The sequence below is a fragment of the Callorhinus ursinus genome, unplaced genomic scaffold (assembly GCF_003265705.2).
Source record: "Callorhinus ursinus isolate GAN/ISIS: 27379988/994484 unplaced genomic scaffold, GSC_fseal_2.0 scaffold1, whole genome shotgun sequence".
NCBI lineage: Eukaryota > Metazoa > Chordata > Mammalia > Carnivora > Otariidae > Callorhinus > Callorhinus ursinus.
This window is the reverse complement of record NW_027397063.1, coordinates 31,079,862-31,106,187: the sequence shown is the minus strand read 5'-3', so window position 1 is coordinate 31,106,187 and position 26,326 is coordinate 31,079,862. Positions and strand designations below refer to the sequence as shown.

The 26,326-nt window shown below is 37.1% G+C and overlaps 1 protein-coding gene across 5 annotated transcripts in view; it reads left to right on the top strand.

Moving 5' to 3' along the window:
• Window positions 1–25,682, top strand: part of VGLL3 (vestigial like family member 3) — a 156,909-nt gene extending 131,227 nt beyond the window's left edge. For all 5 annotated transcript variants that reach the window (XM_073892111.1, XM_073892102.1, XM_025868326.2 and 2 more), the window contains exons 3-4: window positions 345–872; window positions 19,622–25,682. In XM_073892111.1, coding sequence (XP_073748212.1) covers window positions 345–872; window positions 19,622–19,665 — 572 coding nt within the window. In that variant the 3' untranslated portion in view covers window positions 19,666–25,682. The remainder of the gene's footprint in view (window positions 1–344; window positions 873–19,621) is intronic.
• The last annotated feature ends 644 nt before the right edge of the window (window positions 25,683–26,326 follow it).

Genomic DNA, 26,326 nt, shown 5'->3' with positions numbered 1-26,326 from the left:
TTTACCTGTGATGTATGTACCTGTGACCTCTGCTCAGACCTGATGGCAGCAAGCCACCCAGCAGGAAATGAAGCTTTTTAATCTCAGACTTGGCAAACCTCAGCCTAGACTGTGACTGCATAAGCTAAGCGAACGAGGGGTCGGGGGTGGGGGTGGGCACTCATTCAGCACCTTGAACCATGTGCATTGCCTTGGTATGGGATCTCAAAGACTTACCTGGAATCCATTTACCTCTGGGGAGGAAAGAGTGCATACTAATTAGCCTGCTTGTAAAATATGGGACAAGTAGAGGCAAGTCTATCCTAGAACTGAATCTTATGTAAATAATTTTTCTGTCTTCTCAGACAGCTCAGCTCTCTCAAGCCAGCGGAGTAGTTTCCCGACTTCCTTTTGGACCAGCTCTTACCAGCCCCCATCTGCACCCTGCTTGGGGGGTGTTCATCCTGACTTCCAGGTCACTGCACCCCCTGGCACCTTTCCCGGAGCCGACCCCAGCCCCTGGCCGGGACATGGGCTGCATCAGACTGGCCCGGCCCCTCCCCCTCCCGCCTCCGAGTCCTGGCACTACCCTTTGGCATCTCAGGTGAGCCCATCCTACAGCCACATGCATGACGTGTACATGCGGCACCACCACCCCCATGCCCACATGCACCACCGCCATCATCACCACCACCACCACCCTTCTGCTGGCTCTGCCCTGGATCCATCCTACGGGCCCCTGCTGATGCCGTCAGTGCGCACGGCCAGGATACCTGCTCCCCAGTGTGACATCACAAAGACAGATCCGACTACAGTCACCACTGCTACCTCAGCGTGGGCCGGAGCCTTTCATGGAACCGTGGACTTAGTGCCAAGTGTGGGGTTTGAAACAGGTGAGCTGGGAAATTTCCTCCTTTCCGTAAAAAGAAGGAAGAGTAAAGACATACATATAAAAATGCGGAGGATGTTTTTAAATACTTTGAAATATTTGTTCTTTTCTATGTAAAACTTAGCATTGACAATACGTTTATAGAACTAAGCACTTTGCAATAATTCCGGCACTCCTACAGAAAATGGGTGACTAGCTTGAGGAAGGTGTCAGAACTTTTCTCCCATTTCTTAAACTAGTAATCTGTCCCTTTGAATGAGAATCTCTACCACCTCATGTTTACAAAGAATTAAACACATTCCTTAAATCTCCCCTGTCCCTGTGCTCTATACCATGTATAGCGCCGAATAGAATTCAGAAGTAGTGTGCTTCGGTAATTTTACCTTCTCTCCTTTTGTCAGGTCTTACTTAGGATTTATAAAACTTCTTTCTGGAATATAACCCATGGAATATAATCATGGTCTTTTGGAAAAGAATTAAGGAACATATTTTAAAGGAATAGATTTCCCTTGTCTTCCTTCCCTTCCCCTTCCCTTCCTTTACCTTCTCCCCCTCCCTCTCTTTCTCTCTCTCTCTGTTTTAAATGGCATGAGACTTAAAAGACTACTCTAAAGTGTGTATTCAACAGATTTTGATAAAATTGGTAGGGTAAATGTTTCTTCACAGAGCATTCGGCTCCTCTCTGGAATTCACTAGTTCTGAAGGTCATGGTGTTAAATGTTTGATCTTGGTTTTTAGATCAGACTACTCATGTTAATAGTATTAATGGTTTGAGTTCACAAAAATCAGAGGCATCAGAGTCTCAAATACAAATCAAGTCATTGGTTACATCCCCAGAGTTTACATGCCAAAGTCACCCACCTCCACCTCCAATCCCAGGTTCTTTTCCTGGAATACTTTGTGACATATTAGGGTTTTCTTCCCAGAAGTTTAAAGAAGCTCATTGTTTTCTTAATTTTTCTAGTTTTCCTTAGTTTTATTCTTAGTGTGCAAGGTCTTTCACCTGAATGCTCGTTCATAGTAGACGACTCCCCAGAGTAATCATTAGTTGCATTCACCCTGACATAAGTGAACATTCTTATTTTGGGTAATTGGTTCTCCGCTGGGCTTCCCAGTGTTGCTTTTTGTTTAAACTCACCCGTTTCAGCATCTTATTAAGTCCCTGGGTTTAAGCTGCTTTTCTAAACAAACTATCGGGGTACTTGATTCTCTCTCTCTACGAGAAGAGAACATGATGGGGCTAATCACTACACACTTCCTTTCTTTGCCACATACTACGCAGGATGAAGGCAGTTCTTACGTGGTTTGATGCCTGGGACCGGATGGGATTAGAGTCCCAGTTTGGTACCTGCCATCACGGGTGGCCAGTCTTTGGAAGCTCTTCCCTATCTCACTTCTGGGGTACCTGTGTGGCCAGAGCTAACAGCGCTCTTAGCAGGCTTAGGAAATATTCTCTCCTTTCTTAGTCAGTCAGGGCTAATATAACAGAATACCATACCCTGGGTGACTTAAATGACACACATTTAGTTCTCACAGTGCTGGAGGCTGGAAAGTCCGAGAGCAAGGTGCCGACACGTTCAGGGTCTGGTGAGGGTCAACTTGCTGCTTCATGGACACTGTCTTCTCAGTGTGTCCTCAGCTGGTGGAAGAGACAAGGGAATTCTCTGGGCTCTCTTTTATAAGGGCACTAATCCCACTGAAGAAGGCTCTGCTTTCATGACCTAATCACTTCCTTAAGCACGTCCTGCCTCCTCATACCATCACTTTGGAGGTTAACATTTAACATATGAACTTTGGGAGGGTCACAGACATTCGGTCTATATACTGTGCTTTCCGTAACGTAAAGGGGACAAGGGACATGACTGCCTGTTGCTCTCTGCATCTACTTCTCTGTCATCTGCTACCTATTTTTGCACTCCTTCTTATTTTTGGTGGGAGCTTTATTCAGCTACTCATAGTTCAGAATTTTGACTTGAAATAATCTTCTCAGGAAGAAAAGGCATCCTGCTTTTTGGAAGTGGAGGAGAGAGGATTTTTGTTCTTTTTGAAAAACCTGCAGTGGACCCATGTGGGTCTAATATAAGTAGTTCTTAATACTCACTGAGCTGTGAATTAACATTTATTGAGTACCTACATATCAGGTATTGCCAGAGGCACTTTATTTATATTATTGCTTTTAATTCTTAAACTAAATCTGCGCTGGATGTACCTAGATTCATTAACAAGAAGGAAACAAAGCTCAGTTTTCCTATTTGAAAACTACTTTTTAAATCTAAAATGCCCAAGTTGGATTTGAACTAAAACCTACCCCAAATCTAAGAAGTTGCTGGGGTACCATCTCCCTGTAAATATAGGTAAATTTGACTATTAAGCCTATTAAATTAGACTGTTGATAATAAGGAATGAAGGTTTACCTATTGGAAATACATAGTGCTACTCTTTGTCAGTGTGGTTTAGGATGATGATAGATTCACCTCTGTCCCGTAGTTTTGATCCAACTGAGAAAACAAAGACTCAAGGAATAAAGCAGATAAAGCTCACATCATTGGCATAATCATTGATCAGGCTGAATTGGAGATCCTCGATTCGGTTTACTCCCACAATTGGACTTCTAGTATCTTCCCCTAAGGTTAGATTCTGGGAGATTCAACCCTAGAAGAAATCTAGCCTTCAGAGAAGATTTCCTTAGACCTCTTCCTTGTCACATAGTTTAAAGCCTCCTTACTGTGAAAAGAGATTGATGGTTGCCCAGATTTGCCTTAAAAAGCACGGTCTGAGGCATGAACCTGGTGTGCCTACCTTGCAAAGGACAGAGGCAGGAGGAGCGTGCACCTCTCTGCATGGGTGCTGGCCCAAAAGAGAGACTGGGGGAGGGGCTGAGCCATATGTATTCCTTTTCTTCTCCTAAACTCAGAAGTCCTATCAAATGTCACATCTCTCTTTCTCTGGGAAGAGTTAGAGAGGAGTGTTTTAGGTCAGTTTCCCCCGGGAAACAGACTCTAAGATGCAGATTTGATTGTAGACAATTTATGGGGTAGAGTTCTCAGGGAAACATCTTTGCGCAATGAGAGAATTGGGCAAGAGAAGTCTCACTATGATTATGTTCAACTGAGCCTTAGTGGATTCTATAAGGAGCTCTGGAGTTGGGGTGGTACTTTTTAATTGTCCTACTTTAGGTCACGGTGGATGGGCTTTTATACATCTGCATTGATCAGTTACTGGATGTGTTTCTCTGGAAAGGGGACTTGACATCAGGCAAGGTGACTTTATTCCGCTGAGGCAATTCCCAAGTCTCAACATGTAATGGGGAGGGATCTGATGGCCCACCGCAGTATCCACTGTAGGGAACTAAAAATAGTAGCTACCCTTCCACTTTTCTAACTACTTTAAAAGAACAGAAGTTTCTGTGTCATATGCCCAAGCCAGGAAGGTAGGATAGTTGAAAAGAATGTGAGCTGGGCTCCTCTGTATACAGGCTATGCAAAGTTGACAGACCAGGTAGTCCCAAAACAGTGGCTTAGCTCAGGACTCAGCATCAACACTGGTGGCTACTGAACAGTGGAGGGAAGAGCTTGTATTCAGGTGATACAGGTCTGAAACTGCTAGACGTGGAGATACCAAGGCCACCAAAATGTAGGTCATTTTCACATTCCATTAGGAGGCAAATAAATTAATCCAACCATGTTGAGAGCATTTTGGTGAAGGATATGACATTTTCATCAGTAGGGGAAAGGTTTAATAATTTTAGGTGCATTTTTTTCGCAGCCATGTAAAGAAATTAAGGAAATCTGGAAGGTTCAAAATGATATAATGCTTAGTGACAAAGAAAGTTTTAGAGTATCATGTATGGTATAATCCAAGAGTCAGCAAACGTTTTCTATAAAGGGCCTGGTAGAAATATTCAGTGCTTTGCAGGATCACTATCTCTGTTGCCACTATTCAACTCTGCTTTTATAGAGTAGTGTTTATGGCCACAGACAACACTTAGATAAATGAAGATGTCTGTGTCCCAATAAAACTTCACTGATGGACACTGAGATTTGAATTTTATTTATCATGAAATGCTTTTCATGTGTCATGAAATGCTACTCTTCTTTTTGTATTCCCTTCTTTCTCAGTCATGTAAAAATATAAATCCCATCCTTCTACTCTTAGCTCATGGGCTATATATAAACAAAAGTGAGCATGATTTGGCCTGTGGGCTAGAGTTTGCTGGCCTCTAGTATAGTTCCATATGTATCACTCTTATCTGTCTACACCCACACATATGCATGTGTGTGCCTGCACTCCCTCAATAAAAATTATCTGGAAGCGTATATCACAACTTTTAATGGTCATTGCTCCTGGCAATTAGTGTGTGGCCTGAGCTTTGAAGCCAGACTGCCTGGTTTTATAAGCCCTGCTCTATCACTTAGTAGCTGCAGGACATTGTGCAAATTACTTAACCCCCTTGGTGCCTCAAATTCCTTATCTTTAAAAGATGCTTCATTGGGTTGTATTGAGGATTAAATGAATTAATGAAGTAAAACATTTACCAGTGTGCTCTGCATATAATAGGTACTCTATAAATTTTAGCTTTCAAGGGAAGGTGATCAGACCCCTACTTTTTGTAGCTTTAAAAATATATTATTGATGGGGCACCTGGCTGGCTCAGTCGGTGGAGCCTGTGACTGTTGATCTTGGGATTGTGAGTTTGAGCCCCATGTTGGGGGTAGAGATTACTTAAATTAAATCTTTAAAAAATATATTATTGAGGGGTACCAGGGTGGCTCAGTCAGTTAAGCCTCTGACTTTTAATTTTGGCTTGGGTCATAATCTCAGGGTTGTGGGATCGAGCCCCCCATTGGGCTCTGCTCTGGGCATGGAGTCTGCTTGGGATTCTCTCCCTCTGCCCCTGCCCACCGTGCTCTTTCTCTCTCTCAAATAAATAAGTAAATCTTTATATATATATATATATATATGTATATATATATACACACACACACACACACACATACATATGAGCTATGTTTTACATATCGTATGCTTTACGATTTTAAAGTGTACCATTCAGTGGTTTTAGTACGTTCATGATGTTGTGCAGCCATCCCCACTAATTCCAGAACATTCCCATCACCTCAACAAGAAATCCTTATATCTTAGAAATATAAAATATATCCCCAATATATATTCCTTCTTCCTGTGCCCTGGCAACCATTAATCTACTTTCTGTCTCCATGGATTTTTCTACTTTGGACATTTCATATGAATGTAGTCATACAGTATGTGGCCTTTTATATCTTCTTTCTTTCACTTAGCCTGTGTTTTCTAGGTTAATCCATGTAGCATGTATCAGAACTTCATTCCTTTTTAGGAGTAGATACTATTCTATTGTATGAATATAGCACATTTTATTTATCCATTCATTCCTTGATTTGTTCCTACTTTCTGGCTAATACTAATGATGCTGTTATGAACACTCATGTACTGGTATTTCTGTGAACTGATGCTCTCAATTCTTTTGGGTATGTACCTAGGGGTGAAATTATGGGGTTGAGAGAGAACTTTACTTTTTATTTTATGTACTTCTATATTTCCTGATTTTATCTTATTATTAGATATGCACATATAAATAAGATCTATCTCTATTATGCTAAGATATTTTACAATGATATTAAGTAAATTCTGTTCTAGTATTCACCTTTCAGTGGCCATAACCATACAATTCATTTCACTGAAATGCTGTCATTCTTATTTCTTGTTATGGCCAATAATTTACTTAATGTAAAATATACAATGTAATTCATCCCAACCAGTTTGAATTAATTTTGCAAGTAAAGATTTGTTCATGAGGCCTTTTTACTGAAATACAAAGTTGATTTTATTTATAAGTTTCACTTCATCACTATATTTAAATTTACCAAAAGGAAAAAGGGTCATGCTTTGTGGTATGATTTCTTCTCTATAAACACAAGCTGCTCATGGCTTGAGATTGTTTTCATCAGCAGAGCCACAGATTTATTTTTCTTAGGATTTTTCGTGTTATTTTAGCTACAATTTTGTTACAAATTTATTTATCTATTTTTTTACTTTGAGGAATGCCATAATCACTCAATATAAAATATGCATAAATGGTTTCTTTTTGTGAACATTAAGTAGCCTAACATTAGAAAACATTAAGTAGCCTAACATTAGAAAACAAAACAAAACAGGGGCGCCTGGGTGGCTCAGATGGTTAAGCGTCTGCCTTCGGCTCAGGTCATGATCCCAGGGTCCTGGGATTGAGTCCTGCACTGGGCTCCCTGCTCCTTGGGAGCCTGCTTCTCCCTCTGCTTCTCTTTCTCTCTCTCTGTCTCTCATGAATAAATAAATAAAATCTTTAAAAACAAAACAAAACAACATTCTCTACTATAACACAGGTTTGGGAAATCTGGATCTAAATATATGTTGATGTATCTTCTGGCTTCTTAAAAAATTTGTCATATAAGCATTAGCCATACATTTGCATAAGTAGTAGATTTGATAAGGAAATTATTATATGATTCTGCCCCAAACTATGATTATAGGTGGATATTAAACAGTATCTGGTTTATCTCTCAGTAATGAGCATATCTTCAGTTATTGAGTGAAATCAAGAATATGTATTACGGGATGGGACATTGACCCTTGTTAGGCAGAAAAGCAAAACTACAATAGCCACTAGATCTTAAAATAACTTGCTGGATACAGGCTGTGAAATTTTCCATAGGTAGAAGAAACTACGTTTCTAGTATTCCCTCAGATGTTAAGGCATAAACGGAATTATTTCTGAAGAGACTTTCATAATAATAGCCTTGATTAACCTGTGAATAGAATTACTCTGTTAAGAAGTCTGGACAACATTCTTTGAGAACTTAAATTTTGATAATGGATACGGAGCACTGAGCACCAATGGGGAAGTTAGGAGTAATCAAATGTCCTTTTTATCTATTTTTTTCTCTCCACAGACACTTGGTGTCTGATAATGTTATGAAAGAATCAACCTACATGTTTTTTTGAAATTTTGTATGGTATAAGGCCTATAAACTACATTTTACAAAATGTATTTAATTTGAATCCTCTAACCTGAATATTTTGTGAAAGGGACCTCATTCACAAAAGGCAAAAATTGTATTTTAAAGCCATGTAAGGTATTATTGCTCAAAATTGTTATATAGTGTTCCTTTTGAAATAGGCTAATCAAATGACTTCAGTTGTTAAGAACAGGTGGTCAGTCTTGTTCAATACTATGTGGATGCTTTACGCTGCAGTCCATGAGGAGAAACATCTGTATCTCTATTTTATCAAACACAGGAAATAGAAATCAGGATGGAAAGTGGCTAGTGAACTAGAGCAGCAAATAGAGAGGCAGTTTCTCTCCATGAAAGAGAGATGGACATCAAGTTGCCACTTGTTTTTCCATTCAACCTGTAACTTTGCCATCTCTCTAGATCACATCTCAAGACCTGCGCTTTCTTGTAAGTGGTCTGGAGCTGACAAGCCTGGGCAACAAAGATTGTGATTGCATGAAAGTTCTCAAAAATAACCATGCTAAACTATTTTAACATCCCCTTGTAAAATGTTTCTAATTTTTGAATTTCACTGGGGATATCAAAGGGATACAAATCATTGAGCTTTATATCCATTGACCTCTTGGAAATCATTTCTCTCTCTAAACATACACATTTGCAAAAAACAGACCATAGGAAACTAATAGTTACCAACCCAGTGCACTTGTGTATTTGTTTGATTTCATAATGCTCCAGTTCTGGGCTTTATAATGAGCGAGAAATGTGGTAAGTTTGGACAGAAATCATCAGAAAGCTACAGTAATAATTGAAAGGATAGAATGATTTATATAAATTATTAAAGCACTAAGGTAGTTTTTATTCTAGAGAAGAAAGGACATCAAAGTAACACATATGGTTGGTGCTCAACTAAAAACAGTTTCTTTCCTTTTCTCTTCACGCCTTCTCATGGAGCATATATATTAGTTGTCTGAATTCTGGAGGCTGTGGTGTTAGGGACTTATTGAAGCCTTTCCTGACAGTGTTAGTAATTTTTGTAAGTGATGAGGGAATTTAGGAAATTTGCTGTAATCATGTTTTAAAATAGGATAAACACAGAAGCTTACTTCTAATCATTTGATTTCAGCAGGTAGACATTTTAAATGGCATATGATATGGAAGCCAGCCCTGAGACTATGTGATTTTTCAGTGGTAATTATGCTATTCAATAAAAATTTACAGATTTCTGGATACTTACCTTGAGGACATCATCTAAATTAGGAGAGTTAAGATGTCACGAAACAATAGTTGCAGATTTTAAAAAAATGTATATGTCAGGATGTTTTTTGAACTATACTTTCTCTAGACTTTTTTAGAGTTTATGATTTGGTAACAATAAAGACTCTAGTAATTAACAACTAATTGCTTAACACTTTCTGCAAACCTTTTTCTTTTTCTTTGGCATATGTCATAATCCTCTTTCCCACTGAGAGAAAAAAAAAGCCATCAAAGTTATGTTAAAATATTTACACACTCCTGAATGGTGTTAGTTGTATAGGGCACATGTCCAGAATGACAATTTTGTGACCAGAAGGGTAATGGAAACCATCTTTGAAATGCATGCAAAATGCCAGGAGATCCCAGCCAGAGAGTGAGATCTGCATGAAAAGTAACTGGATGGTGAATCAGAGGGAGAAATGCATTCCAGAGCACTGCTGTCAGTTTCAAGTATCCATGGCTGGATTCTGAGGAGCCTTAATGAATTTCCCCTGCTCTCCCAGAGCCATGTAGACCTTGTCCATGCTGTCTTCCAGGCCTTCCACCACTGAATGGTGCCATAATGTCACAATGCCCAAAGCATGGGGATTTGTCTCATAGATCCTCCTCCTACTTTATGAAGCAAGTGCAGGAGCCTTCTGAGAGGGTTCCAAATGTTTCAGGATCATTTGCATAAGAATACAAATAATGATGTGTGTGAGTGTGTGTGTGTGTGTGTGTAAAAGAGAAAGAGGCAAGAAGAGATGAGAAAGATTGATCTTATTAATAATTTACTAACCCCTCCCCTCCAGTCACTTAGGGGCTCATAAAAATGGTGGTCAGTCCAAAGAACTTTAATCTTTGCCGACAGGTAGAAATGTGTGTCTAGAGGTATGTATGGGAAAAGCAGAGGACCAAAAAATAAAGTCCAAGACCCACATCACCACTTAGCTGTATTTTGTTGAGCAAGTCTCATAACCTGTGCATTCCTCCTCTTCGTTAGATGCAGAATGGAGATGATGCTTCTTACTCTCTTGCAACTGGGAGATTCCTGGGAACTACTGCACCTGGTTGTGTTTCCTAGATAGTGCACATGAGGGAGAACTAAAGCTCTCATTATTCTTATTAAATACATAGCATTTCAAGCAGAAAATGAAATTCACACTGGAGATGGGAGACATCATGAATAATTGAGATGCAAGCCTTGAATGCCTCTGTCACTCCCTGACTCTACCTTAATTTGCTTCTGTTCTTGAAGAATAGCTGTGAGATGGGGTGCCTGGGGTGCACACTCCATTGAGCATCGGGCTCTTGATTTTGGCCCAGGTCTCATCTCGGGGTCATGTGATCGAGCCTTGCCTCAGGCTCCATGCTCAGTGTGTGGTCTGCTTGGGTTTCTGTCTCACTCTCCCTCTGCCCCTTCCCCCTGTTCTCTCTCTGTCTTTCTCTCTCTCTCTAAAATAAATAAATAAAATCTTTTTTTTTTTTTTTAAAGAATAGTTTTGATATTGGCTACAGGCAAATTTCCCAATACTGCTGTTTGCTGGCATAGGCCATACAGTGAAAAGTGGGTGCTTTTGTATTGGTTGGGCAGACAGGGGGAGAAGTATAATAAAGAATCAAAAAGAAAAGGATTTGAAAGAGTATCAGGATGTGCATCTTCAAGACATTTTTAAACAAGTTTTTTTTGTTTTCCTGTCTATAACACTCTGCCTTGTGGAATGAGAGGGTACTAAAGAATTGATCCTATCCCCTTGGATTTAAGTATTGTTGAGATATTTGTTCTCATCACTCAGAAAGATCAAAGGAAATTTTAGGTGCAGAATGAGGCAATTAGACTACATATAATTAGACTCACCTAACTCCATTAATACATGCTAATCTTTAAAAGTTGTGAACTAAAAACTGATTCATTTTTCCACTGCAGTATTAATTTTGTAAACAAGTTTCTATTTATTGCTATATAAATTGGGTAGTATCTCTTGCTTTCTGAAATATTTTCCTCAGAACTGAAAGCAAAACTAGGCAATGCCATCATCTTTTGACTGTTTTCTTAATGGAGACCTCATCAACTAGTTATGGTTGGGAGTGGGGTACTTTTTCAAACTACACCATGTCTTCCCGAGAGAAACGTATGTGTTCGTCTGAGAGGGGAGATGTAGAGGTTGAAAAAAAAAAAAAAAAAACCTCCCAGGATGTTCTAGTGTGACTCTGAATGGAGAACCACTCAAAGCATTAAAAGTCCTGTTTCAGGGTCAGTGTGTTTTATATTCACAAATTATCTTTTCAAGTAACGCTTTGCTCATATCATATCACATGTAGGGATACATCTAAAAGAAACAGCTCGAATGAAGAAATCTGTTTCAGACTCTCATTCCCAGACAGATTCACATCAGTTTTCAAATAGGGTGCAAAGATTATATACAAAAATTCTATATGGCCTGCAGAATTTACAGATTCTTTTTATTCCCTTTGAGACTAACTCTTCTCTTATTGTTCTGTTTATCAACAATATAAGATTTCACAAACAGTTGTCTGTGGCCAACATGTTGTGAATTCCTTGGCAAAAAGATGACCAAAAAAAGTCTTATGAGAGACTGCTAGGGGCAAAATATGCCATTCTTTGTTTGCATACAGCCTGATATACTGTGTATTTACCTTCATAATTTTTGTCAACTATAAGCATGTGTTATAATGCTTATTTTCATGGTTGCTTTGCTTGAGCAGTGTCAGGTGATGCTCGGCATCTTCAGAATCTTTGAGGCCTTGTTTATGTTTGCTTGGATTGGACAATCTCTTCTGGAAAATGTCAGAACAAGCTTGTGTTTATATCACATATAGGTTAAGATGAGAAATTACTGACGTCAATGTAGAATTGATTGATATGCAACATATCTCATTCTTACCAAGTATTTTCCAATATGTTTTACTCTAATGGAGAGATTGGTTCCTTAAATCAAATGGGTAGAAAAATGCATTTGTATTTCTGCAGCTTTGAAGTAATTTTTAAAAAATTTGGAGACTTTAAATAACTCATCCTCCTAGGTACGGTGTTTCCTATGTTGGTGTTGTGTCCCTAATTATGTTTTTATGGGTAAGCAATGAATCCAGATTAGCTCTTCCTCTGGTTGGATTATCTATTTTCTGGATCATAAAGCTGTCACTGCATAACCTAGAAACCTCTTTAAAGATGCATGTTTGGCTGCATTTGTTATCCAACAGATGTCTGGATAGTTAGAATCTCTTGAGAGTATTATAACTTGTGGTTTCAGTTACAATAAGTGATCCAAGCATTTTTTGGTCTTGCTCCTCTCTAGTTCTGGGAGAAAGTCTGTAGAAGAAATTACTGAGCGTATTTCATTTCACTCTTCCCCACTCCCCCTTTCCTTTATTCTTTGTCTCTGTCTTCAAAGTTTTGTTTTGTTGTCTATATCTGCTTTTGGAATTGGTGAGCAGTGTCTATATTACATACCCTACCTCCTGGTCCCCAGTTTCTCTCACCTAAGGGGTAATCGAATTGATATTCAAATTTTGAGCACAGCAAATTGCCACTATGATCCAAAACTACCCAACTCTTGTTATTTGTATTTTATATTTGTCCACAAAGTCCATTGTTAAATGACTGGTTCAGATTTGTAACTCCGTATCCTGAGGGTTTGAGTACTTGCCAGTTTCCCTTGCTAGCTGGCCATTTTAACCTGCACACGTCTGAGGAAGTGGACGTGGCCAAAGGCAATGGATGGCTATTGTACACACAGGAGGGTTTGTGGTTTCGGAGGGAGGAAGGAGGTGAGAGGGCAGGCAGGCTGCCAGGGGAGCTTGCTGTCTGGGGCTGGGAAAACAGGAGCAGCGGGAAACACCTGGCCACTGACCCGCTTGCCACCTGCAATGGTTGCCTCAGGTGTGCAGGTGCTGTGCTTCTGACAAAAACACAGTAAATTATGGTCTACGAGGTTCCGTGGGTTTTCCATTTCTACTTGTCTTTTGAATCTGAATTTAAAGATATTTTGGCCTGTTTGGACAGTTTTCACCTCATTGTTTCTGACAGTACTACTACACGGAAATTTTTAAGTCACTTCTAAATGTGCCTCGAGAAAACATCTTTATACACAGAAAGACATCCCTCTGCTAATAAATTATTTCACTGCCATAGTTAAGTATCTCTTACCATTGTTTTAGTGTGCAAGGGTTGTAATGATAAGAAGGTAATTGTAATTCAAGTGTCATAATAAATTTAATCTTTGGCCTGGTTCAAGAGTACATTTTGTTTGTGATGACTTTAAAAAGAATTATTGTCCAACGCTGAAGTACTATGAAGATGCTTAGTGCTCATCGAACTGACTGAAATATTTGTAAAATATGAGAAAAATAATCTTTATGTACCTACTATACAAAAAGCACTTAGAAACTAATGAGGAAATTGCTCTCTTAAATGCACAGAAAATTGGCCAAAGATAAAACACAGAGGAAGAAATGCCATAATCACAGAATGTTTACCTTCACTAATGTGAAAGGAAATGCAAATTGAATTAGATACTTTTAATCTATAATAAGTAATGAAAATGATATGAATATATGTACAAACTTGCTGAAACATTTAGCACTCACAACGAAATATGCAAATATAAGTGTACATATATGCTGAGGTTTAGCAATTATATAAACATATTTTCAGGAAATTGTCTTATGTATCAAAATGTTCATATAAGTAACAAGTATATTTGTACACATGTGTGTATCCAAATGATGTACATCTATAGAGAATGGGGTAATTTACACTGCAGGGTAGAATAAATATTCTACATCCTTCCAGAAGGGTTCATGTGCATGTACTGACATGGAATAAAAGGTTTTCCAAGATAATATTGCTGGTGAAACAAGCATGGTATAGCACAGTATAAATAGTGTATGACTATGTATGTACATCTAAAGTATACTCAGTGAGTTCTGTGGTGACAGGGGATGTTAGGTAGAACTTATACTTTCTAAATCCCTTGTAAATTGAAATTAAGCAAGAAATCTCTGATGTTTCAAAATTTGAAAAAAAAAATATGTTTTTAAAAAAGAATGAAGGGAGGTATCCATGGGTGTCCATGGTGGTTAAACTGTTTTAAATATTTACCTAAAACGAAATCATAGTTCCTGAATTGGGTAGCTCTCACTCTTATTTTTTCCCCCACTTTGTGTTTCCTTCCTTTTTTGTTTCTCCTACTTAGTGTTAAGGTGCTATCCCCACGTAGATCTTATTTAGAAATTCTTAACTAGCATTTAAACTGATTGCCCTGGGGCTCAGACAAACAAATGCAGTTGTATGATCATTACCAATGATAATTTTATAAAGTAGGAGAAGATAATATAACTGTCTCTTGCATCACTTTGTGATCATTTGTCAATGTTTCAGTGCTAGATGTCAAATTGTTGGTTAAGGTTGGATATTTTGATATAGTATCCAACACAGTGTTGTATATACTTATACTTTAATAAATATGACTTACCTTTATTAAAGCAGGGATGAAGCAGGGGATTCTTTTTTTTTTTTTAATGTAGGAATAAGCTACCAGCTTCTTTTAGTCTAATGGCAAGAATTTTGATCCTAAAGAGTTTCTAGACTCTTAGTATCTATGAAATGAAGAATTTATATTTATGCATCTAAGTATTTCTTGACTTTCAGGTTGTAAAATATTCTACCCACACTTCAAGGTTTTATGTTCTTATGTTTTCTTCTTTTTTATCAGCAGCATGTTCCCCAGTGTATGGTTACCACATTACCTCTTTTATCTACAGCAATAAAATTAATTGGAAGCATGTTCAACTTACTTAAGAGCTATAGTCAGTGGTGTTGTCAAGTGATTATGCTGACTTAGAAGCAGGACATGCTTTCCTAATGGATATGACTCTGAAAATCAAACATTCCCTAAAACTCAGATGTGCCAGAGTGTAGTTTTTCAGTAACCTAAATTATTATTTATTTCTACCCAATAGTAGAAAACTTAACCTTGTTAATTCTGAGTACTCTTAGTCCAACTTAATGGTATCTCCATTGCTCTATTTAGTACAATGTCCAGTTTAGAGTTGAAACGTCTTCTCAGATTCCTTCCTCACCCTCTCCTTGGGTTTGCCTCTGTATTCCTAGAATCATTGTAGCACAGAAACTGTCGATTAAGTGGTTGCTCCTTGCTTCATGATTTTGTCATTTCCTTCCTATCCTGGCCTTTCTTTTCAAACCTACCCCCCTCTCCTCTGTTACTCAGTGCATTCTCTGTAGAGTGCTCCCCCAAGTGATGACCCATTTAAGTCAGGTTCAGCCTCTAGCAATTGTGATCCCTCCAACATTCTCAGTTGGGGTGACTGGTGCCATTTCTTCTGCTGTGGGGTACCCACATTGTAGCCATTGGACATACGAGCAGGCCCGCCAACATTTTCTCTGAGCTCACTCTTGTATCTTTTTTGGGGGTCCCACGGAAACCTAAGATCTTTTTACAAGACACCTAAGAGTGGAGGGAAACAAGAGCAGGAAGTGTCCAGATCTTTCATCCTTAGATACACCCTGTTGCCATCTCTACTTCCTTATTCCCAGAGCCTTTTGTAAGAGATGAACCTCTGGGGCTCCTGGGTGGCGCAGTTGGTTGAGCGTCTGACTCTTGGTTAGGGCTCAGGTCCTGATCTCAGGGTTGTGGGATGGAGCCCCGCTCCTCTCTGAGTGCGGAGTTCGCTTGGTTTTCTTTCTCCCTCTGCCCCTCCCCACCTCCAAATAAATAAATCTTAAAAAAAAAAAAAGGTGAACCTCTGAAGCTGTTGCCCCCTAAAAATTTCAGCTAGAAAGTGAGAAAATGAGTTGTGATGTCTTGTTAGGGAATCAAATACTTCAAATTTTAAAGGATAATTCTCTTACAATCTTCGTCCCTCGACCAGGACTTCTCTCCTGCTTCTAATTAGTTTACACTTCTTTTCTGTGTTCATACTTCCTTCCTTTGCTCTCTTAAGTCTGGGTTTTGTTTTGTTTTGTTTTGTTTCTTTTTCTTTTGGTGGTCAGGTGTTAGTGGTGTTGGAATTGAATTGAGGAACTGGATCTGTGGGCTTGCACTTCCATTTAAGCTTTTCTCCTAACTGAATCCCAGACTCTCAAACACTGAAGCCAACAGTCGGATGTCTTTGTTCTCTGGTCCCATTTCTGAAAACCACCTCATGATCCAAATGGCCACCCTGCGCCTTCAGTGTTCACACTGGGGAAGGGTTCTTTTTGTGGCAGTGGGGAGGGTTATATATCAAAAACATATCAGTCAACGTGGACTATCCTATTACACAACTAAAGCAGTCTTCATCTGAAGTATAATAAACTACTGTGTAATCAATTACTGCATCTTAGAAAAAAAATTACAGATATATAGTTTAAAAAGGTTACTAAAAAAGCCCTGTTGTTAACTCTGATACTGGTTCTGTTGTCAGGTGATTTCTAAACAGTGTAAAAAGGAATATAAAAAAATGTATTATTTTTTTCCTCAAATTGATTTAATGAAAAGATTTTGACTTGGGGAATTGTGGGTAGTATAGTTTAGTTACATAGTCTCTGACAAATATGGTCCAAATGGGGGCAAGCCACATACACTGTGGTTGAGACCTTTGACTCTGACATCAGACCACCTTGTTTTCAAGCCTAGCTCTACCACTTAATAGTTTCATAATTTCTCTTAGTCTCAATTTTCTCATTTGTAAAATAAATGTTATTGTAGCATGGTTGGAAACATTAAATGAAATATTTCATGAAAAGCACTTCACACAGTGCCTGTCGTATTTAGCTGTAAGAAAATGTTCACTGCCATTTTTATGATGTTTATTTTCTCATCTACTAAAAATCTTACAAACTAAACAATAAAATTAAAACTTAGTTACTGATATCAAGAAGATAAACATGGGTGATTTCAGAGAGCCAGTTGGGAGATTTCAGCATATGTTATGAACCAATTTCCTAGAGGTTTGAGTTAGGAAATTGAGAGACAGAGTAGATTTTGTGTTCTGGTAAGAGGAGCTAGGGAAACCCTAAATGTGTGTAGACCACATACAGATAAGAAGTCAATGATTTTGTCCTCTTTGATCCTTGCTGAGAAAACTAAATGTACCAGACGACTCTTAAATATCCTGATCTATCCTCATCGATTGTCTAACAAGAAAAATCCTAGCACCACTTCTCTGTTGCATCTTATTAGTAGTAGGGTATTTTGTTTGTGGTTGTTCATTTTCTTGTATTTTACTTATGTCTACTGAATTTTATGGATCTTTTGAAATACCTGGTAATTAAAGCGAAGGTTTGATAGAATGTACCATCACCAAGAAGCGGCTAAGCCACAAGGACCACAGTAGATATTTAATGCATTTGAGGCCGTAGACGAGTTGATTTTTTAGGCCATAGATGAATTGCATTACTCTAATGCAAAGACTTGGAAATAAAAACCATGAAGAAATGGAGTTATAAGGAGAGAATGCCCTCTGTTATTCTGGTTGGAAAATGTAGAGCTATGGTAAGTCATGCAATGGTTGTCTGCAGAAAAAGGCTAACATGATTTTGAAGGAGTCATATGTCTTTGCAAAGCAAACTAGGCATTGCCTTTATGTAAGAGGGGAAAAACAGGCACTCAAACCACTTGATGATTCCAACACTATTCATGACTTGCTGTGCTGACATTCTGTAGATTGATGGGGTCTTCAAGTGTGGAAATACTGAGTCATACAGAAGATGAGACGTTTCAATAGTGAAAAAAATATTTATGCCGTCAGCAGATTGTCAGTTAAGGTGGTTTAGATTATAAGAGTCACCAAACAGAGACTGTGTCAGGTTGCAAATTATTCTAACCACAAAATCATTTGAAAATGAGTAGAGCAAATTTAGAGTGAATGAGTACGCCCCCAATCCTTTTACGTCTTCCTGCCCCTCTTCCTCCTGTTCCTCCTCCTCCTCTTTTCTTGAAAGGAAAACTGTTGACTCTGTATCTAAACATAATACTAGTCTTATGAGAAAAAAAAATAAGATGGAACTAATCTTTTTTCAGAAAGTGTTGCTTTTTTCCCAGTATGCAAGTGCTGTAGGATATAGATAGTGACTTGTGGTTCTATGGGGTGCTTCTTTGTCTTTTTCTGTTTGTCTTCTCTCCCTTTATGTAGTCTTTTTGTAGATTGTCTTAACGTCTCCCATTAATGACTGACTAATTGTGTCTGTTTTGTAATGACATCCATTGTTTTTAAAATTCTTTGACAAGTTGGAGGGACAAGAAATGAAATCACTGCAGCTGTTTTAGTAAAAATTATAATTTAAAACCCTACTGGCTCATTTAACCATTCCATTTCTGACATGCAGCCCAGACTTACAACAGTTTCAGATCAAGGATCAAGAAAACATCCTGTGATCTGAGCACCCGCACAGCGGCAATCACGCTGCCTTTCTACCCACTCATGCAGTAACCTTCCTTCATGTTTTGGTGTTTGGTTTTAATCATTACCTTGTCTTTCTTCTTCCAAACGATTATGCCAAAAATAGAGGAAACTGAGGTAAGTGACTTCAAGTGGGGATAAGCTGAAGGTGCTATGCTAATTGTCCTCATCAGAAATCAGTCAACTGACTGTATTGGAACCAAATCAGAGTCATATTTTTCTGTTTCCTGTTTGATAAACTTCTTGATCACTTTAGTTTTGAGTTGGAACTCATACATGTTCACTTATTTTCCTTTGGTCACTATTTTTAAAGCCTTATCTGTAAATTTTATTTTCTTGCTATGAAGTATAGATTTTCATAAGCCATCTTAAATATTTTCTGGAGGAAGATGCGAAAAAATATGTACATTTATGAACGTAATATTTTGTGCTATTAGCTATGAACCGGCTATGTCTATCTTACTGACACTATCAGATCCAGTTTTTAAAACGTGTCTAATTGCTCACCGTATTGGATAGCAATACCACTATGGACTACATTTCAAAATAGCACCAGAATTTACTCACTCTTTTAGTTCAAAAGAATCATTTTTATTGCGGAAAAGTATTAACTGAAGTGCCCCAAAGATTGGTTAACTTGTTTTCTCCAAATATCAGCTCCTTTTGGAATTAGAACTAAAAAGGTTCTGTATCTATTATTTTATTTTATTTATTATCACTCATACTCCAAGAAAATAAAAACTGCAGTAAGGAATTTCTACTGTACCGAAGAAGAAGAAGAAGAAGAAGAAGAAGAAGAAGAAGAAGAAGAAGAAGAAGGAGAATTTCTACTGTACAAGTAGCACTGTGCTAGTCTAGCATTTCTGTCAACTGCTGTGTTGGTTGGCTTTTTGAAAACTGTGAGCTCAAGCATGGAATTTTTTTAGAGATCAGGTCATCCTTAGGCCGTACCCCACCGTGGCCTAGATTGTCTTTTTGGCTTCTATATCCAATGCCTTGTAGATTATGCCCACTTTCGAGTGCTTCCTGTATTAAAGCTTTTTGTTTTTCTCACTGTCACCTTTCCCAGGTCTACAGCATCAAGACAAGAGCAAGGAATCACCATGGTACTGAAACACAGTATTAGCAAGTCAGGTTGGAGTGTGACTCCGTGGGCCCACTGGGAAAGATGCTGCCAGGATTTTCCATTCTGCAGTGGGACACAATAGACATGCAAGGAGAAGAGGAAGTATCAGCCAGCTGACTTTGGTTGGGAGCCTTTTCTTGAGAAAGCCCAGTGGGTCCTAGACATTGAAGAAAAGCATTTTTGTTTGTTTTTTCCCCTCATCTGAGCCTTTGCCAACTGTGCAACTCTCTTTTTTTGTCTTGCTTTTATGGATACATGGTTTAATTTTTGTTTCCTTTTGATTTTTTCCCCCCTTTTTGAACCAACCACCTTGTCAGGAAAAGATGAACCACAAATGAAAATGCTCATTCTTTCAGGAATACAATTTTGTAGCTCTATGTGTCTCTATTTTTGTAGAAATACAGAAAGTTTGATTTAGCATTGATGGGCTATTTTTGAGGGATGTATTTTTTTTAATATTGTAAAAATTGTTAAGTTCTGTTTAAAGAACTTGCTCTCAGAGAAGCACTGGCAAAAATGTTGAAAAGGCTTGTCTTTCAGATGTCTGTGATATCCTCTGTGCTTTCTAGGTTACCTCAAGTGTTTGATAGTTTCTCCTTTTTTACAAAAGTAGCACCATAGCCAAGCCAATATAGTATTGTTTTACATTAAATCTCGGTGAAGATTTAATTCCATGCTAGCTCACCTAGCTTTGAGTTATATGCATAGCTTGAAAAGGAAGTTTTTTAATGACCACACTAAAGAAAGGATATTTCATTACTTCGATTTGTCCCAAAGAGTACTTGGAGGTTGACTAAGTTTTGCAGAAACTTTCAATCAGAGGGAGAGTTTGCCTAGCGTATGTAGTTGTCTTTCTAGCCCATCCAACTTTGACAAATGGAACCAGTTTATATCCAACTACTGGGAAAAAAAAGTGCATTTACCCATGCTACCTTTGATTGCCAGTGGCTTAGTTTCCTTGTTTCTAATTATGCAATCATGGCAATTTTTAAGGTCATATTTTAAGTGGATCGTTTTTTTCCGAGAGATGGTTTGAAGGGATAATATCTGGGAAGGTACTAGACGTGTCACAAAGCCTTTAATTCAATGGCTATTTCTAATAATGTTACTCATCATTGTAAATTGAAAAATAATATATTATATATGTAATATTTCAAACATGGGGTTTTCAAGACTTTCTTGGTTGTTTAAATCTGGTCCTAGCTGATTGAACTCTTTTAAGAAAACTTTTTAGAGCAAAATGAAATTTAAATTGGAATTTATGCCACAATTACTTAAATTGGGGTAACAAATTGACTATTTATTCTTTGAAATTTATCCTTGAATGCTCAGGATTCAACTTGGCATGGCCCTCAGGATCTAAATAAGGTGAAGTTGGAGTTATCATTAAGACCTTGTTAGGAAAAGATTACGGTTATGAAAGTAGCAGTTAATATCTTAAGGATTTTTGATGCAAAGTCCATTCTCATATAGCTGCTTCCAGAGATGGGTCACATTAAAAAGTTAGTGTTATATAGAAATTTTTGTTTGGTAAAAGTTTCTCAAATGTGCCCCCTCCTGGTCTTCACCCATACGAAATAGAGTGTTTCGTGAAATACCACTTTCCATTTTAAACTGTGTATATCTTGTGCATAAACATTTTAGCTATAAGAACAGCATAACCTCTGCTCAGCTAGGCAGGGTTCTTACAGATAATTTAAAATAGTTCTCTTATCTCTCTTTTTTGCATTAGTTTTCTTTCCTGGTGCCTCTGGTGAGTTATAAATCTATTATACACTCTCTTGTATTCTTATCATAAGTTGCTTCTTCTTAACCAGACTCTCCTTAATGCAATATGCATATTTTTACCTAATGTGAGGTCAAAACCTAAGGAATTTTCTACTTACAAATGATATGAACTTAGATTTCTAGGGAGTGGCTTGGTTAAATTATCTATATTTTGATCTATAATTTGACTTGTTACGGTTGTATGTACTTTGCCCAATCTGTGGAGCATGAAGTTAAATGACTCTATAAAATTGGTTTCCTCTTGTGTCCTCCTGAGTTTTCAAAGACAAGTATTCGGCAGTTCCCATGGGATGACTCACTGGGGATTATTTATTTTCCTCCTGTTCCCCTGGAACCTATTAACTTCCTTTGCAGTTTCTCTTAGAACAGCGTTGTACTCCAACTCATTCAGATCATTCAATTGGATTTTCCCAATTAAGGGAGAAGAAAAGAATTCACTCTCTGCTCCTCTCCTTATTCTCCACTGAATTGAATTCAAGGAGAGAGAGACAACTGAATAGCTACACCCTGAATTTGGACTGTGTTCTGTGCCACTCCTGGTAACTATATATGAAAGGTTCCTTGGCTCTGGGGCCCAAGAAAAGCTGGGGGCCTGAATTCTGCTGTATCCAGGAAAGATTTGTAAGTGAGGTCTCCTGTTGAGAAAAGGCATTGTTGACATACTACAAGGGTTAGATCCTTGCACAGACAAGGAATGGATCAAAGTCTAAGTAAAAAGAGAGTGCATGTCTCTATAATTGTCTGGCATCCCCTTGGTTTTGTTTTGTTTTGTTGTGTTTTTTGCCTGGTATCCCCTTGTTATGATCATATTACCTTTACCACCAGAAGTTATAAAAGAGGATGAGTTGTAATTTAGCATGATATTCTGAATTTATTTTAAGTTGAAAATGCTATCACTCTCTAGGTCTGCTCTTCTCACATCAAAATGATGCTATTGAACTTAGAGGCTTCTAACCTGCTTTACAGAGGCCTACCAACTTCCTCCCGCATTCATTTGGAACCATTCCACCTTTGACTATTTTAAAAATTAGACTTCCTTCAAGGTTTCTAATGAGCTAGACCCTATTAAATCATCTCATTTATTTGACATTTAATCTAGGCTTCGACCACTAAACTAACATGAGTTAAGGAACAACATAATAGTGATAAGTAAGATCTCAACAGGCTATTTTGTCTCTCACTGTTTATTTGAAAAGAACCTCTAAATATTTTAAAAAACAATGTTTCTTCTTAAGAAGGTTAACTGTCCCCTCCTAAGTTTCATCTGTATTTTTTTTTCTTTCTCTGTTCTCTTAAAATTATTTACATTATTATTTTAAGCAAAAATGGCCAGGGTTGCTCTACATTTTGCAAATGAGAACCAGTGGGTTGCAAATAATTTAAGGAATTAATTCTTTTAACTTTATAAAAACTTAAAAAAAAACACAAATTCTAGGCACTGGCATAAAACATGCCCTTGAAGAGCTCATTATTTATTTTGCAAATCATATTTCCTATTCCTATTCTAGGACCTGCAGAATAGGGTAGGATCTATCTAGTTTTTGCATTTGCTATCTAGTTTAATGTTCTATTTGTCATTTAAAGTTGCAATCAGAAACTATATTTCAAGAAACTAAATTCTGTTTCTTACTGAGTGTCCCTTTGTTACATAATATTTGCCAAATTAAGTCAATGGGGCAGTGGCGTTAAGTGGTGGAAAAGGAAAGTTTATATATCGGAGTGTTGACTGAGGGATGAATAGAGAAGCAGAATGAATTAATGGAAGAGAGTATTGACTTGTGCATTAGGTCATTGTCTGAATTCTGGCTTGGCCACAATTAGATATGTGTGGTTTGAGGTTTATTTATCTTATGAGTAAAATGAGATAATAGTACCTAACCGGCAGGCTGTGAAGTGTGGAAATCGTATCTGTCTATCTATCATCAATCATATCTGTCGCATAGTAGATGTTCAATAAATAAGAGGTACCACTGTCAATTAAGTAAGTAGGTCATAAAATTGAGCTCCGGATGTCCCTTATTTAAACTTTCCATATCCATTTTTGCAGCGATCAAATAGATATATGCCTGCTTTTTCATAACAAATTGTTGCAAGAGAATCTTGTCCACTATTTGTTGAAGACAAAATGTAAATTTCTTAATTATATCTGTTACTTTAGTGTGTCATTTATGAGGGAAAATAAATTAACCTTTTAGTGGTATGTAGGTCCAACTGTGAGTTTTCTTACATTTCCAAAATTTTCTTCACCCACGATCCTATGTATTATTTTCTCCCAAATTAAGGCAACATCTTTACTAAATCACCAAAGTTTATATTTTTTCAGTTCTATTTTGGGCTTCCTTAGCACCTGGAATAAAAATCTCTCTTTTGAAGTTATTCATTTTATTTTACTTGCCTTGAGGAAAAATTGCAAAATATGGTGGAAAAAAAATCGTTTGCATGAAAAGGGGAGGGAAAAAAATCCCTTTACAATCTTAGCAGATTTACTCTGCTTGAGAAAAAAAGAAACAATTTTATTGGAAGCAGATGTTGACGCTGTGTCAGTTATTGAAGATGGAAAGAGTTCACTTGAACCATTGCAGTTACAAAGGAGTATTGATGGCAGTTAGAATCCCTGTGATTGATCACCTTCATAGCAGACATAAGGACAGCAGAAAAGCAGAAACTGTATGAGACCAAGACTGAAATCAGCCTGCTGATTTTCATGTACAGGATCTTTAGGACCCAGTTTCAATTCGTTTTGTGTTTTCTTCCTCCAGGGTAAAAGACACATCTTTCAGAAAGTTTAAGGCTTTTTGAGAAATTAAAATTTATTCTGCAAAAACAGGGCCTAAGAGCTCTTTAACTCTTTTGTTAAGGTATTAAAACTCTTATTAAAGTCATTTTAGAAAAATCAGGTTATACTTTTAGTTCAAAAATGTATGTGGAAGACAAATAGATAAACTACACAAAAGTGGATAATTGAAGTTTGGGGTATGGTGGGCCCTGCAGGGAAACCTCAGTTTCAAGAGCTTTAAAATGTTAATTACCTTGGTAACTTGGTCATGGACATTGGGCACAGAACAGACTTTCAGAATTTTTCAGCAGGCTTTTTTCTTTTAGTGCTCTCTGGGAATTTCATCCTATACACTTTTCCAAAATATAGAAATAGCCATTATTATTAAAATATCTTGATTTTCTTACTTCCTTTATTGTCCATTATGCTTTTTTTGTTTGTTTGAAAAATATTTGTATAGTTTCAAATAATTGATCAAACTAGTGTTCACTTGAAATTGCAAATTAATTAGATCCAATAAATTTATCTGAATCTCCTTTTAAAGAAATACTAATTGAATTAAGTGTAATTTACCAATTCCATTATATAAGTAAACGATACCTTCCAGAAAAGGTCAGGTTACTGTCAATTAGCTTTCTTTTTAACAATTTCTGGACTACTAAATTTTGACATAAGAATAACTCCTTTAGAATATAAGATTCTTTAGGGGTTTCTTTGGTGTATGCATAAGATGTGAACTTTTCTAATGATATCTCTTTATACTAATAAAGATGTACATTTTTTTATGCTGTGGCTAGGGCAAAAAATAATGATTATTTACACACATGATTTAATTTCTTAGGATATTTACAATCTTGGATATTATATATGATTTAAAAAGACTATTCCATACATTTTTCTGGATATACAGTATAGGGAAGTGTTTTCATGAGAATTCTTTGTACCATTTTAAAGTGCATATATTGAAAGGGAAAACATGGATTAATTTGTTTTTATCATATAAATCTAGGTAAGGTGAAATACTTTTATAAAACATAGTGTGGAAGACTTTATATTTGTCACTTGATTAGGTAAACTGAAAACTATTAATAGAAATATTATCCTACAACATTGAAATACAATAAAATTCCAGACTTACTAGTTTTATGAGCAATTTTATGCTATCTTAATTTTACATTTCCAGAGACAAATTAATTAATCTTGCCTATGTTGTCAGTCTTAATTTACGAAATTCATAAAACTTTTGGCTTTACAAGCTAAATATAAAATCTTAATTTTTTTTCTGTTTTTCTTGGGGTTCGGGAGAGAGACATTTTCATATTTCTGTTCACTCTTCAAATACAGGTCGCATAACTATGTGTCAGTGATAAAAGATGGTGGAGGACTTTGTAGTACAAACAATGTTATCTTCAATTTGTTCAATAAATAATTTAATGTGAATTTAATGTTTATATTTTTAATGTAGCATTTTGGTTTGGTCTGCATTTCTTGACAATTAGCTAAAGCTCTGTTTTGTTCTTATCCAATTAAGCAATTTATAAATATCTTTGGAAATTAAAACATCTTAGTGTTTTGTTTGTTTGTTTGTTTTTATGAGGTTAATTTCTAAGGCCAAGGAATTTAGTTGTTACAGTGAGGAGTGGGTTATAAAACAAGTGTTTATAATGGAAGAGCAAGTGAAATAGGCTCTGTTAATTATATAACAGCAGGAAGCTTGAGAATGAATTTTTTAGTACAATGCTTCTAAAATTATCATCTGACTCTTTATGAGAAGTGCATTTTGTTGCTTTGTTTTTACACTTGTTGGATACAGAACTTGCTATAACTATTATGGAAAAAAAAAAAAACAACAGAGAAACCCTTTCCTAACAATTCACTGAAGAACTGCACCTGGAAAGGAAAATTTCAAGACCTTCTATTTTTGAAGGAAGCTAGAGTTTTCCTACAATGGACTCTACTTTCTTCTTAAATGAATCATTTAGAAGTGCTAAAGTCTAGAAATAAGTGTTTAAATCAGTAGGCCTTCCAACATATCAGGTGAAATAATTTGGCATTCTTAACTGTTTGCTATATTTAAACTAGAC